Source organism: Callospermophilus lateralis, chromosome 1 (genome assembly GCF_048772815.1).
Source record: "Callospermophilus lateralis isolate mCalLat2 chromosome 1, mCalLat2.hap1, whole genome shotgun sequence".
In the NCBI taxonomy this organism is placed as follows: Eukaryota; Metazoa; Chordata; class Mammalia; order Rodentia; family Sciuridae; genus Callospermophilus; species Callospermophilus lateralis.
In genome coordinates, this window is record NC_135305.1 from 155,908,936 (window position 1) to 155,923,513 (window position 14,578).

At 41.1% G+C, this 14,578-nt stretch overlaps 1 protein-coding gene, 1 long non-coding RNA gene and 1 pseudogene across 3 annotated transcripts in view; 2 read left to right on the forward strand and 1 right to left on the reverse strand.

The window, feature by feature from the left end:
• Positions 1–10,513, reverse strand: part of Mapkapk5 (MAPK activated protein kinase 5) — a 35,931-nt gene extending 25,418 nt beyond the window's left edge. The window contains exon 1 of one of the 2 annotated variants that reach the window (XM_077109012.1): positions 9,856–10,513. In XM_077109012.1, coding sequence (XP_076965127.1) covers positions 9,856–9,891 — 36 coding nt within the window. In that variant the 5' untranslated portion in view covers positions 9,892–10,513. The remainder of the gene's footprint in view (positions 1–9,855) is intronic. The other variant, XM_076853992.2, reaches the window with a different exon arrangement.
• On the forward strand, positions 1,080–1,584 carry LOC143407562 (transcription initiation factor TFIID subunit 13 pseudogene; annotated as a pseudogene).
• Positions 10,514–10,614: 101 nt separating the features above from the next.
• On the forward strand, positions 10,615–13,268 carry LOC143407554 (uncharacterized). The gene is made up of 3 exons (XR_013092362.2): positions 10,615–10,819; positions 10,951–11,265; positions 12,967–13,268. It is a non-coding gene; the product is annotated as an uncharacterized LOC143407554 (long non-coding RNA).
• Positions 13,269–14,578: the final 1,310 nt, after the last annotated feature.

Below are 14,578 nucleotides of genomic sequence, written 5' to 3' on the forward strand. Positions count from 1 at the left end.
CTCTCCAGAAACCTTGACTGACTGGGAAACTACACATGGACTAGTTGAGACTTGAGGAAGCCAGGGAAAATTGAAAGCCCAAGGAGAACTCAGAACTGGTTTTAATAATCTGTTTTGGTTTTTTTCCCCCTGATACTGGAAACTGAACCCAGGGTCTCACCCATGCTAGGGAGTCACTCTACCTCTTCATTTTGAGACAGTCACACAAAGTTGCCCAGGCTGGTTCAAACTTGCTGCACTCCTACCTCAGCTTCCTAAGTACCTGGGGTTACAGGAATGTGCCACCATTCCTGGCATCAGTTATAATCTTGGAGCATTTCTCTAAGACAACACACAAGTTGATCAAGAGACTAAAAACCTTAGAAGCTCAAATTATTTGAAGACCACTGTCAAAATCACAGGCTGACAACCAAGGTAAACACCCATAAATAGAACCCACCAAAAGTCTGGCTAACAAAACAAATGAAATTAAGAATTTAAACATTTGAGGGCTGGGGTTGTGGCTCAGCGGCAGAAAGCTTGCCTAGCACGTGCGAGGCCCCAGGTTCAATCCTCAGTACCACGTAAATAAAATAAAGGTATTGTGTCCAACTACAACTAAAAAGAACATATTAAAAAAAAATTTGAGCAGAGGGCTGGAGATGTAGCTCAGTGGCAGAGCACTTGCCTAGCATATGTAAGGCACTGGGTTCAATCCTAAGCACCACATAAAAATTAACAAATAAAATAAAGGCATGCTGTCCATCTACAACTTCAAAAATAAACTTTAAAAAAATAGAAATAAAAACTAAACAGAGACATCAGCATACCACAGGGAAGATATATTTCAGTTTAATCTAGGCATTATTAAATATAACAAGCTATATATAAATATGTAAAAAATATATAAATATACAAAAAAAAATTCTGAAAACTAAAAACCACTGCTAAGTGAAACTGAAGAAGTTTTAAAGAAATACAGAGCTATAGCCAGGCATGGTGTCACATGCCTGTAACTCCAGCAGCTCAGGAAGCTGAGGCAGGAGGCTGTCAAGTTTAAAGCCAGCCTCAAAAACCAGCCAGCAGCTAGCCGGCGGGGCGCTGTGGGCTGGCGGGCTAGTGGGATGACAGATGAGGAAGAAGACCCGACCTTTGAGGAGGAAAATGAAGAAATTGGAGGAGGTGAAGAAGGTGGACAGGGTAAAAGAAAGAGACTTTTTTCTAAAGAATTACGATGTATGATGTATGGGTTTGGGGATGACCAGAATCCTTACACTGAGTCAGTGGATATTCTTGAAGATGTTGTCATTAAGTTCATCACTGAAATGACTCACAAGGCAATGTCAATTGGAAGACAAGGGCGAGTACAAGTTGAAGATATCGTCTTCTTGATTCGAAAGGACCCAAGGAAGTTTGCTAGGGTTAAAGACTTGCTTACCATGAATGAAGAATTGAAACGAGCTAGAAAAGCATTTGATGAAGCAAACTACGGATCTTGATAATTTTTGTACTTCATGAAATTTCATTATATTCTGTGGAAATCATATATAATAATTGTGTATTTTGTTCAGTAATGTCCTAATATCTAGGCATGTAAATGAAAGATGGAGAAAAAAAGTTTTCAGCCTTTATTTTCATGTCTTTGATTTTAGAGTGATCCCTGAGCCTTTAATTGCCTGCCTTTATATGACTATACTTGAATTACTTACTGAGTTTAATGACTAAGTTAAAGTACCTTACAAATTATGCAGTTCCTTCTGACTTTTGACTATCTAAAGGATGAAGTAGTATTTATGTGTATGTGATGAAGTAGTATTTATTTAGGTATATTTGTGCCATTATAAGCTATACTATAGCTGTTTAATATGTGAAATCTAAGTGTCATTTTGACTATGACAGCTGAGACATATGCCTTACATATTCTGAAGTTTTTAGACAACAGTGGTCTGAGATGTTATTAAAAGATAGTGAACCGGTTTTCTTTTAAGGAGATGATATTTGAAACTACAAGTTTTTGTAAGAATGTTTATGTGTTTTAAATGATAATTTGTTTTAATATTTTCTAAAGAGTGATTTTTTTATTTTTATTTTTTTAGAAACTTTAAAGTTTCATGTTGATGCTTCCATGTTGAAAGACTTTTTTGATTTAAAACCTTTTGGACCTAGGTTACTTTTTAAGTTTTAGAACTCATTTTCTCAATCATCTACTTTCAGGAGCAGGAATGGCAATGTTTAATGAGCTAATGGTAGAATAAGCATTTGGGGTAGTGTTTTTTTAACATATTTGTAAGTACTTGTAGGAAATGTGTAACTACAAAAACCACTTTTGTAGTTCACAGTATACAGTTTTTGTGTGAATTTGGCTTACTGCATTAAATTATTGCCCTTAGCTTAAAATAAGGGTTAAAATTGCATTTAAAGAGATCACTGAATGTTACTGTTTGTGAAACTGAGCTTTTTGATTCTACTTATAAATAGTATCTATAAATTAGTACCTGAGAAAATTTTACTTTCTTAACCTATTGATACAAGGAATAAAGTATAAAAAATTAAACAGAAAAAAAAAAATAAAGCCAGCCTCAGCAAAAGCAAGGCACTATGCAATTCAGTGAGATCCTGTCTCTAAATAAAATACAAAATAGGGCTGGGGATGTGGCTCAGTAATTGAATGCCCCTGAGTTCAACCCCATACTTACCCTCCACCTCAGAAAAAGAAAAAGAAATAGAGAGCTATACCATGTTCATGGCTAGATGGCAGTTGTCCCCAGACAAACATCAAATTCCCAGGAGACATTTCTGTAGAAATTGACAAGTTGATTCAAAATTTTTTTGGAATTAGAAAGAACTCAAATAGCCAACACAATTTTGAAAAAAACAAGCTGGTTTTCATATTACTCAATTTGAAAGCTTACTACATTTCAGTAATCAAATCAGTATAGTACTGGCAGAAGTAGATCATATTGATCAACATTATAGATCTGAGAATGCATAAAACATACGTATGACCAACTGATTGTCAGCAAAGATGGCAAAGTAATTCAATGGGCAAAAGAGAGTCTTTAGAAGAACTGCTCCCAATTCCTCAGGAATGGAACCACCATTTGACCCAACTATCCACTCCTTGGTCTATACCTAAAGGACTTAAAATCAGCATACTATAGTGTAAGACCCTATAGTGACATAGCCACACCAATGTTTATAGCAGCTGAGTTCACAATAGCTAATCTGTGGAATCAACTTAGATGCCTATCAATAAAAGAACAGATAAAGAAACTGTGGCATATATACACAATGGAATATTACTCAGTATTAAAAGAGAATAAAATTATGGCATCTGCAGGTAAATGGATGGAGTTGGAGAATATTATGCTAAGCAAAGAAAGCCAATCCCCCAAAACTAAAGGCTGAATGTATTCTGATTAGTGAATGCTGATCTATGATGCTGGGGCATGGGAAGAATGGAAGAACTGTGGACTGGGCAAAGGGGAGGGTAGGAAGAGGTTATGAGGGTAGGAAAGATGGTGGAATCAGATGGACATCATTACCCTAGGTACATGTATGATTGCACAAATGGTGCATCTCTACACCGAGTACAACCAGAGAACTGAAATGTTGCACTCCATTTGTGTACGATGAATTGAAGTGCATGCTGCTGTGAAGTACAACTAAGTAGAACAAATAAAAATAAATTTAAAAAAGATGAAGAACAACAACTGCTCCTGGAACAACTGGATATCCATGTGAGGGGGCTAGGGCTAGTGTTGTGACTCAGTGGTAGAGCGCTTGCCTAGCATGCGCAAGGCACTGGGTTTGATCCATAAAAATAAACAAATAAATAAAGGTATTGTGTCCATCTACAACTAAGAAAATTAAAAAAATAAAAAAGTGAGGGGCCAGCTGGGCATAGTGACGCACACCTGTAATCCCAGCAGCTTGGAAGGCTGAGGCAAGAGAACTGCAAGTTCAAAGCCAGCATCATTAAAAGCAAGGTGCTAAGCAACTCAGTGAGACCCTGCCCCAATAAAATACAAAATAGGGCTGGAGATGTGACTCAGTGGCCTAGTGCCCCTGAATTCAATCCTCAGTACTCAAAAAAAAAAAAAAAAAAAAGTGAGGCTGCCAGGCATATTGCTCAATGGCAGAGTGCTAGTCTGGTGTGCATGAGGCCCTGGGTTTGATCTCTAGCATGAAAAGGAAAGGAAAAAAGAAAGAAGGAGGAAGGAGCAGAGAAAAGGGGAAGAAAGGACATACAGTAACCCTGGATTAGGCAAGGATTTCTTGAGTAAGAAATCTTACATGTCTGGATAAACACAATCCATAAGAGAAAAAATTCTGCTAAATTGGACTTCATCAAAATTAATTTGCTCTTCAAATATAACATTAAAAATGACAAGAGAGAGTTTGGCAATGTAGTTTAGTGGCAAAGTGCTTAACTATCATGCACAAGGTCCTGGGTTCAGTCCCCAGCACCTCAAACAAGTACATCAAAAAAGTGAAAAGATATACGTAGACTGGTAGAAATATCTGCCAATCATATATCTGAAAAATGACTTTTATTCAGTTTATAAGGAACTTCAAAATCTCAATAAGACAAACATCCCAAGTTAAAAATGGGCAAAAATATCTGAATACAGTTCACAAGAAAAAAAACTCAAAAATGACAAAGTGGTATATAAAAAGATATTCAACCAGGTTGGAGTCGTGGCTTAGTGGTAGAATGCTTGTCTGGCATGTGTAAGGCCCTGGGTTCAATCCTTAGCACCATATATAAATAAATAAAAAGATCCACTGACAACAACAAAAAAAAATTTTTAAAAGATAGTCAACCATATTAGAGTATACTCTACTATATGCTCTGAGTATACTCAAAGTATATAAAGAACTCTTACAACTGAATAAGACAACCTGGTTTTAAAATGCACACGAGATTTGAATAGACTTTTCACCAGAAGAGATACACAAATGGCAAATGAGCACACGAAAAGATGCCCAACATTATCAGTCATTTCAGAAATCTAAATTAAAACCAAAATGAGAAACTACCACATACCCACCAAAACAGTTAAAATAGAAAATTTATAAGCCTAAATATTTGTTACAATGATCAAAGAACCAGAACACTCAAACAGTCCTGGTGTAAATGTATAATAATGACACAACCATTCTGGAAAACAGTTTGACAATTTCTTTAAAAATTAAACGTAAAGGCTGGGGTTGTGGCTCAGTGGCAGAGTGTTGCCTCGCATGTGTGAGGCACTGAGTTCAGTCCTAAGCACCACATAAAAATAAATAAATAAACAAACAAACAAACAAATAAAACTATTGTCTCCATCTACAACTAAAAAAAATATTTTTAAAAAATCAGGGCTGGGGATGTGGCTCTAGTGGTAGCACGCTCGCCTAGCATGCATGAGGCACTGGGTTTGATTCTCAGCACCACATAAAAATAAAATAAAGATATTGTGTCCACCTAAAACTAAAAATTAAACATAAACTACCATGCTAGCCAGAAATTCTATACCAAGGTGACAAACCAAAAGAAATTAAAACATATGATCACATAAAAATGTGTACAGTTTTATCATTTCATTACTAACAGCTAAAAACTGAAGCACTCTAAATGTCCATGAACTGGGAATGGATAAAAAAGGGTTGGGGTTGTAGCTCAGTGGTAGAGCACTTACCTTGCATGCATGAGGAACTGGGTTCGATCCCCAGCACCACATAAAAATAAATAAAATAAAGATACTGTGTCCATCTACAACTAAGAAAAACAATTTTAAAAAGGAATAATAAAAAGGCTGCTACTCAACAAGAGGAAGGAATGAAATACTAAAATATGTGCTAACAGAGACAAACCTCAAAAGTGTTCAGCTAAGAAGCCAAACACATAAGGATTATATATTGCAAAGTTTTATTAATTTAGAATTTCTAAAGACAGCAAACCACAGTATTATGAGTTTTATTTATTTTTTTTGGTTGGGGGGTACGAGGGATTGAACTCGGGGGCACTCGGTCACTGAAACACATCCCCAGTCCTATTTTGTATTTTACTTAGAGACAGGGTCTCTCTGAGTTGCTTAGGGTCTCACTAAGTTGCTGAGGCTGGCTTTGAATTCACCATTCTCCTGTCTCATCCTACAAAGCACACTAGTGATTGTCTGGGATGAGAAAGAGGAGCAAGGACTGACCACAGACAGGCAGAAGGAACTTCCTAGAAGTAAGGTTGAAATGTTCTAAACTGAATTCTGATATGGCTCAAGAACTCTCTAAATTTTCTAAGAAGGAATGAATCCACTGTCATTGGAATTTTACGATATGCAAATTATATAGCTTTTCAAAATATTTTTTAAACCAAGGAAATGAATTTTCACTAAGTTCATCACATATTAGCAATTCACTATATACAACAGTAGGTAATATGTAAGAATCTGTAATCCAAAGATTCTCATTCTGAGGTATAGCTAAATGTCTTAGAAGAAGTGAAGTCAAAGAGCTATGGGAATAATAACAGAGGTGGGATAACAGAGCCCTCAGATGTAAGAACTTGGTATTGGTCTAACATTTTAAGAGTAATAGGATAATGGGTCTGGGATTATGGGTCAGGGGTAGAGTGCTTCCTAGCATGTGTGAGGCACTGGGTTCAATCCTCAGTACCACATAAAAATAAAAATAAAGATGTTGTGTCCACTGAAAACTAAATAAATAAACAAATGAAATAAAAATATTGTGTCCATTTAAAAATATTAAAAAGAGTAATAGGATGAAATCTTAAAGCCCAATTAGTCCACTCTCAGTCAGGCAACAGAAGTTCAAGTGCAACAGTTAGAATCCAGGAAAAGAGCTTTGCCAGCTGAACTACACCAGTCTCAGTGCTCACCATTTGATGAGATTGCCTCCAAAAAGCAAAATAAATTCAAAACAATGCAACAGACCCAAAGGCTCTGATTTGATGTTCTGTTGGCTTGCTTCCCAAGGAGTACATCCTAGTCACCACTGGTTGTCAAACAAAATTGTGTTGGTTTGACAAGTCCAGATTAATAGAAAGACTGACAAATGGGGCAATAGTCAACAAGAAAACTACAACTACACTTCAATTTCTATGAGCTAATATTCATCGAGCTCTCCCTCTTAATTATTTCTATAAGCTCATTTAGGTATATCTGCCCATTTAATCCTCCAAATATTTCTGTGAGCTGGGGAGTGCTTTTATCTCCTTTCTATAGACAAGAAATTAAAGGACAGAGAAGTGAAGTGACTGACATAAGGATATACAGCTAATAAGTGGCAAGACTGGGATTTTAACTCCTGATTCTAACCTGGGAAACTATTAACAACCATTAACATTGCCACCCCAATTATACAACTTTCCACTAAAACTATGACCCTTTTCTGCTCAAAACTCTCCCAAAGCTCCCCTCCTAATGGCCTGCAAGGCCCTAAATACTCTGCTTCCCATTACTTTTCTCTAATATCACCTACACTGACCCACTGAATCCCAGTACCTTGCTCTTCCTACATCACACTGGCTGCTTCTACTTCAGGACCTTTGTACTTGCTATTCCTATTGCTTGTAATAGTCTTCCTTGAGACAATGGTGGCTTGCTCTCTCATTTCCTTCAGAGTATGAACAAGTATTACCTTCTCAGAAACACCTTTCCTGACCAGTCAAAATAGTACTACTCATCCTTTCTATATTTCTTAATTATAAATACCTGGCAATGTTTATTACCTAAATACACCATCTAAAACATAAGCTCCAGGAGAGCAGGGACAGCTAAGAATCTGGCTCATACTACTTGTGCCTGCAGCTGACACAAAAGCAAATACTTGTTGAATATAAAAATCCACCATATATGTTGTGGTGCACAACCCAAATATATAACTTCAGGCAGCAAATCATAACTATAAAAACTGAACCAAAGGAAAAAAAAATGAGTCTGCAGGCTTTTTTTCTTTGGGGGTACCAGAGATTGAACTCAGGGACACTTGGCCATTGAGCCACATCCCCAAGCCCTTTTTGTTTTTTTTTTTTAATGTTTATTTTTTAATTTTAGGTGGACACAATATCTTTATTTTTATGTGGTGCTGAGGATTGAACCCAGTGCCTCACGCATGCCAGGTGAGCATGCTACCACTTGAGCCACATCATGAGCCCTGGTTTTTTATTTAGAGATGGAGTCTCACCGAGTTGCTTAATGCCTTGCTTTTGCTGAGGCTGGCCTTAAACTTGAGATCCTTCTGCCTCAGCCTCCAGAGCCACTGGGATTACAGGCTGCTCAGAGCAGTCTTTTCGTACAGCTCAGAGCAGTCTTTTCATACACATTTATTATTTAAAATTTGATCTTCCATAATATGCGTTTCTAATTGATACCTCCTTTAAAAGATTAAGTTTCTTTGGAATGATAGATGAATTCTATAAAAACTGGGGTTGTGGGGGCTGGGGATGTGGCTCAAGCGGTAGCGCGCTCGCCTGGCATGCGTGCGGCCCGGGTTCGATCCTCAGCACCACATACAAACAAAGATGTTGTGTCTGCCGAAAACTAAAAAATAAATAAATAAATATTAAAATTCTCTCTCTCTCTCTCCCCCCCCCTTCTCTCTCTTTAAAAAAAAAAAAAAAAAAAAAACTGGGGTTGTGGCTCAGTGGTAAAGTGCTTGCCTCACATGTGTGAGGCACTGGGTTTGATTCTCAGCACCACATATAAATAAATAAGATAAATGTCCATCAACAACAGTTGATGCAGCTGGACACAGAGGCAAACGCCTGTAAACCTAGCAGCTCAGGCAGGAGGATGGTGAATTCAAAACCAGCCTCAGCAACATAACAAAGCCAGAAGCAACTTAGCAGACCTTGTCTCTTAAATAAAATATAAAAAAGGGCTGGGTATGTGGCTCATTGGTTAAGTGTCCCTGGGTTCAATCTTCAGTACCAAAAAAAAAAAAAAGAGTTTTTGGTAACAGTAACTGTATCCAAGTATCTTGAAGAGGGAAAAAAAAAAATCCCAAATCTAGGAAGAGATGCTTTTCCCTCAAGGGAAATGAAATTCCTCAATACACTGGGCTGGCTTAACATTGTAAAATAAGTAATACATCAAACGTTAGGCTTCAGTGTTCAGTTTACATAATTAATTTCCTGCTACAGTTGACAAGACAGATGACCGGCCTTTAGTGTGTAAAGTTTGCCTGTTAAAACTGAAGGAAAAAAAATAAAAATAAAAAAGTAGGTTCAGAAAACTTTATCATTTTATTTGGGTCATTTTAGAACACACTTACAGTTATGTGCTTTTCTCTTGGATAACAGAGCACTATGACCTAAGACACACTGATAGCTCTTCCTAAATAATTGCAGTGCTCCCTAGGGAAGAAAAAAATAAGGGGAGGAGAAAGCACGGAAAAGAACAAACTATTCCCCCAAAGAGCAGGTTCTGTAGTAAGGCAAACCACTTTCTTCTGAAACTGCAGATTTCCAAGAGGCCGACTTCTGTCAACAGCATCGGGAGGGGTGGGTAAAAGGCAGCTCTCCAGATGTTGTTGCAGCAGACCACTTGGAAGCAAATGCTGGAGCCATCTGGGAGGGATGGAAATGCAGGCCCTCCACGCCACTCAACTTCATTCTAGCCGAGTGCAATCTCATTAACCAGGGAAACTGGAAGGAGTCGGGCATCCCGCCCTACACGCGTGCGCGCGCGCGCGCGCACACACACACACACACACACACACACACACACACACAGACACACACACACACTTTGCCCCAGGGCTGTCAAACGTGCTCCAAGAAACCTCTCACTCCGAACTCTCTCCACCTTCTGAGGCTGGAGTCGAGAAAGCCACAGTGAAGAAGCGAGGGAGGAGGTGGCAGCCCCCGTTTACCTTGATGGCTTTCTCCATGTCGTTCTCTTCAGACATGGTTCGCAGGGCCCCCGCAGCCAAGAGCGGTGGAGGCTGCGCAGCTGCCGGGTCCCCTAGCAGCGGAGGGAGCAAAGGGCTGGGAGCTCGAGACCCTGGGCCTCGGGGAGTCGGGCAGCAGCCGCCAGTGGGGACCGGCGGGGATGAGGGGCCCGGGGCCGGTTCGGCTTCGGCGGGCGGCTCTAGGCCGGCGGCGGCAGCGGCGGAGGCGGCGGCCCCTGGAGACAAGCCTTTGTGCTGGGCCCCGCGCGGTCGCCTCCCGGCCTCATCCCCGGCCGGGGAAGCGGGCTCCCGGGGCAGGGTGAGGCGAGGAAGGCCTCGGCCCGAGGCGCTGTGCAAGGGCTTCGCGGGGCCGCGGCTTAGGCCCGGGCTCGCCAGGTCCTGAACAGGAGCCTGCGCCTCCGCCTCCGCCGCCGGCACCGACCCGAAGCCGAGGCCGCCGCCGCCGCCGCCGCCACTGCTCCCGCCGCCGCCTCAGCGCCACACATCGCCGGGACACCCGCGCCGGGCAGCCCCGCCGGCTGCCCGCCGGCTCTGTGCCCAGCAGATGCTCCGGGTCGCCCCTCCGGCCGCCGGGCTCCGTGACCCCAGGACTCCACGAGCCCCTCGCAGCCGTCCGCTGGGGTTTCCGAGCCACCCCCGACCCGCGCGGGTGACATGCAGGCACTCGCCTGGCCTCCTCAAGACGCGCCGCTCACAAGACAGGTCCCGGGGCCTTCCGCTGCGCCGGCGCCGCGCTAATGACGCAGGAGGCGGCCCGACCGGACTGGGCCTTTGGAGGCTGCGGCTGGAAGGCAGTGTCTGCGAAAGTGTCGGGGCTATTCTTCCATCTTCTACTTCCAGAAACAGCCTGTGCAAAGAGTGGCACTTCATGACAAGAAGGGAACTGAGGCCTGGATGGGTCTCAGTTGATGCAAAGGAAGGAATTGTGCGTCCTATATAAGGGCAGCAATTGCTCCATTTACGGAGCGTTAAGCTTTCTTCAATCTCTTTTCCCCCATTGCCTCCTTTTATCTTTTTGTGTTGTGAGGTAAGTCTGTTCTTATACCCCATTTACAGATATGGTATCTGAGACCCAGGGCCGACTCTCTTGCGCATGGCGGAGAAGTGGTCGAGACGGAATTGGAACCTAGGTTTGTGGTCTTTATACCTGGAACCTGTCGAACGATCTTACAGGAGCTTTAGCTCATTACCTGTTGATTGTTCTTTATTTGCTCACTTTATTTACTGAGCACCACTGCGCCGGGCTTCCCAGGCCCTAGAGAAACGAGAACATGGCATGGCATCTGCGCATGGACCTTTCTGGAGAAGTAAGCAGACAATAAACGGAATAATACAGTGTGGTGTTAAGAAGAAAATGAAAAGGATGCCGAGGTAAGAACAACCGGTTGGGGGGACTACTACTTATTATATGATCAGGCCAGGTCTCTCAGGAGGTAACATTGAAACCGATACCTCTGAGGAAAGGAGAAAGAGTTCTTTGGAAATCCGTGAAAGAGATTTGGGGGCAAAAGGAACAGTAAATGCAAAAGTCTTTAAGTGGAAATAAGTTAAAGATGTTTCAAAAGCAGCAAGTATGCTGATCACTGCTTGACCGGCATAGAAGCCAAGAGTGACACCAATTTTTTGCAAAAAGACTTTTTTGTGTATGGTCAACCAGCAGGAGGCCAGGAGCTATAAGCTCCTATATCTTCCCAGTATTTTGGTACCTGGAATTTATAGGAAGGGAGAGGGGGCAAGCTATTTACTGATTGGATGAGGAGAGGGGGGAATTTGGGGGTTCTTTTGCTCAAGCTAAATAGTCAGTATACTTCTTCATAGGTGGCATGTTTGTTTTCAGGGGTAGTTGCCATATTCCAGATGGGGGTTTTGACCAAATATGCTGCCTGGCTTCTTCTGTTTGTGTCCATTTTTTTTGGAGGGGAGAAGAGGGTACCAAGGATTGAACCCAGGGGTGCTTAACCACTGAGCCAGATCCCCAGCCCTTTTTAAATTTTTTTAAAAATTTTGAAATGGTATTGCTAAGTTGCTGAGGGTGGCTTTGAACTTGCAGTCATCCTGCCTCAGGCTCCTGTGTCAGTGGGGTTACAGGAGTGCCCCCCATATCTGTTTTTTTTGTTGTTGTTGTTGTTTATACTGGGGATTGAACTCAAGGGTACTCAGCCATGAGCCACATCCCCAGCCCTATTTTGTATTTTATATTTTATTTAGAGACAGGGTCGCTTTTGCCCAGGTGGGTTTTTAACCTCACCATCCTCCTGCCTCAGCCTCAGGATTATGGGCATGTTCCACCACACCCAGCTTGTGTCCATTCTTGAAAAGCCAGTTTCAAGGAGCCCTTGAGTGAATTCTGGAGGGTTTTCCTGAAAGACAGGCACTAGGTTATTTAAGGAATTCATGCCCAGATGTGTTCAGGCCTTAACTGGTTTTACAAGAACAGCATTGTAGCTGGAGTAGAACCAGTAAAAGGAGAGTGATGAAGGATGACGGTGAAGAGGTTGGCTTAATGATGGCTGCTTTGCATTAGGATTTTATTTTGGATTTTATTCTAAATCACTGGAAAGTTTTAAACTAGAGATTAATGTGATCAGACTTATGTTTTAAAATATCTCTGAGCCATATAGAGAATAGAATTTTGGCAGTTAAGTTGGAAGCATAAAGAGCTATAAGCTGTTGGAAGAATCCAAATGAGAGGTCTTTATGATGTTTGAAGAAGGTGGTGGCAGTTAAGTTGGAGAGAGAAGGTAGATTTAAGATATGTTTTGGAGATAGTATTGACAGGACTTACAGAAAAATTAGATGGGGAAGTGAGGAAAAGAAATGAGTTAATGGTAATTTCCGTGTGCTTGGCTTAATGATGGATGGATGGATGGATGGATCATGAAGCTTCCTGAAAGACTTGATGGGGGTGAGGGTGAGCAATCCAGAGTTCTTTACTATCTAGGTTAATTTGAGGTTCTTGTAAGTTATACCAGAGGATAAATCAAGTAATTAATTGAATATTGTGTGGAGAAGAGTTGTCCATCTAAATTATTGTTCTCTTTGTTGGCCATCCACCTACACTGTATTCCTCAGCCCTCATGATAAGTGTAGACCTGTGCCTGTGTGCTTCCAATGAAAAGTGAATAGAAGAGGTGTGCACATGTTCCAGGCCTGGCCCATAACAACCTTCAACAGGTGCTCCTCTAGCCTCTTTCTCTGCCAGCTGGAAGCAAATGACCACCAGATTCTGGAAAAAACAAAACTCCTCAAGACTGAAGATTCCTGAGTGGAGAACCTATCTCGCCAACCTGCATGTCCACTCAGAACTGTTATTTTCAAAGGAAAAAAAAAAACTAATAATAATAATCTTCTGTGGTGTTGAGGTTTTTATTTAATTCGGCTCTTTTTGTTATAGCAACTTTGCCTATCCTGCCTAATGTGAATAAGAACAGTGAACTTTAGGAGAAAATTTCTAAGTGACTTCAATTGACATTATTCATAACAGGAAATAGAAGGTGGCCTTGATTCACTCGCTCATTCCAGAAGGAATTTTCAGATTCCTGCCTGTGCCAGGCACTGTGCTACATAATCAGTACATAAGGTGAATAATAAACCCTCAAGCAGAGCTTAATCTAGCTGCTCAACTTACTGATTTATTTGCACCTGCTTTTCCTCTACTAGAAACTCCACTTTTCTCTGCCAAAACACACAGCCCAATTTTCTACTCTTTCTTCAGCCTCATTCTGAATACTGATTTTTTTTCCAGACATACCTAGCCTTTACCTTTCTTTCCCAGTATAAATCAGATGTTTCTATTTTAATCTCATAACTTATTTCCTTGTGCTTATCACAATTTTTTGTTGATATATTTGTTTTTTAATGTTTAGTGACCTTCTCCCCCACTAGATTGTGAATAATATCAACAGGGAAAGAATCTTATCTGTCTTATTTGTCATATCTCCAACACCCAGCCCATTGCAGGTACTTAATATTTGTTTAAGTACTCAGTGAATGGAGAAGGCAGAGCCCAAAGGAATGAGAGGTTTTCTTTCACTGAAGTTCATTCACTTTTTGCTTGTTAGGTGACTGGTAGGCAGCCAAATACCCTCCCGTGATATTCATTTCCTGGTGTAATTTCCTCACCATGCATGTGGACTGGTTCTAGTGGCTTGCTTTTAGTGCTTAGGTATCATGTCCAAGATTAGTTTACAGGAAGACTGTGGCTTCTATCTTTTGTCTTTCGGTATTCTTTCTTTCTTTCTTATTTGCTCTGAGGGAAGCCAGCTCACCTATGCACTACAGTTTTGTTTTGTACTGGAGATTGGACCCTGGGGTACTCTATCACTGAGCTACACCAATAGCCCTTTTTTATTTATTTTATGGCAAGCTCTTGCTAAGTTGCTAAGGCTGGCTTCAAACTTGTGATCCTCTTGTGTCAGCCTCCTGGGTCTCTGAGATTACAGGTATGCACCATCTCACCCAGTCTGTGAGCTGCATTAGTAGTTTCCTAAGGCTGCTATGACAAATTATCACAAAGTGGTGCCTTAAATCAGCACTGTTTTAGAAGCTAGAAGTCTAAAATTGAGGTGTTGACAGAGCCATGCTCCCTTTAAGGAAGACTTCCTTCCTCTGGTGACTCCAGGGAATCTTTGGCATTCTCTGGCTTGTTGCTGCAATCTCTGTCTCTATCTCTACTTGGTACTCT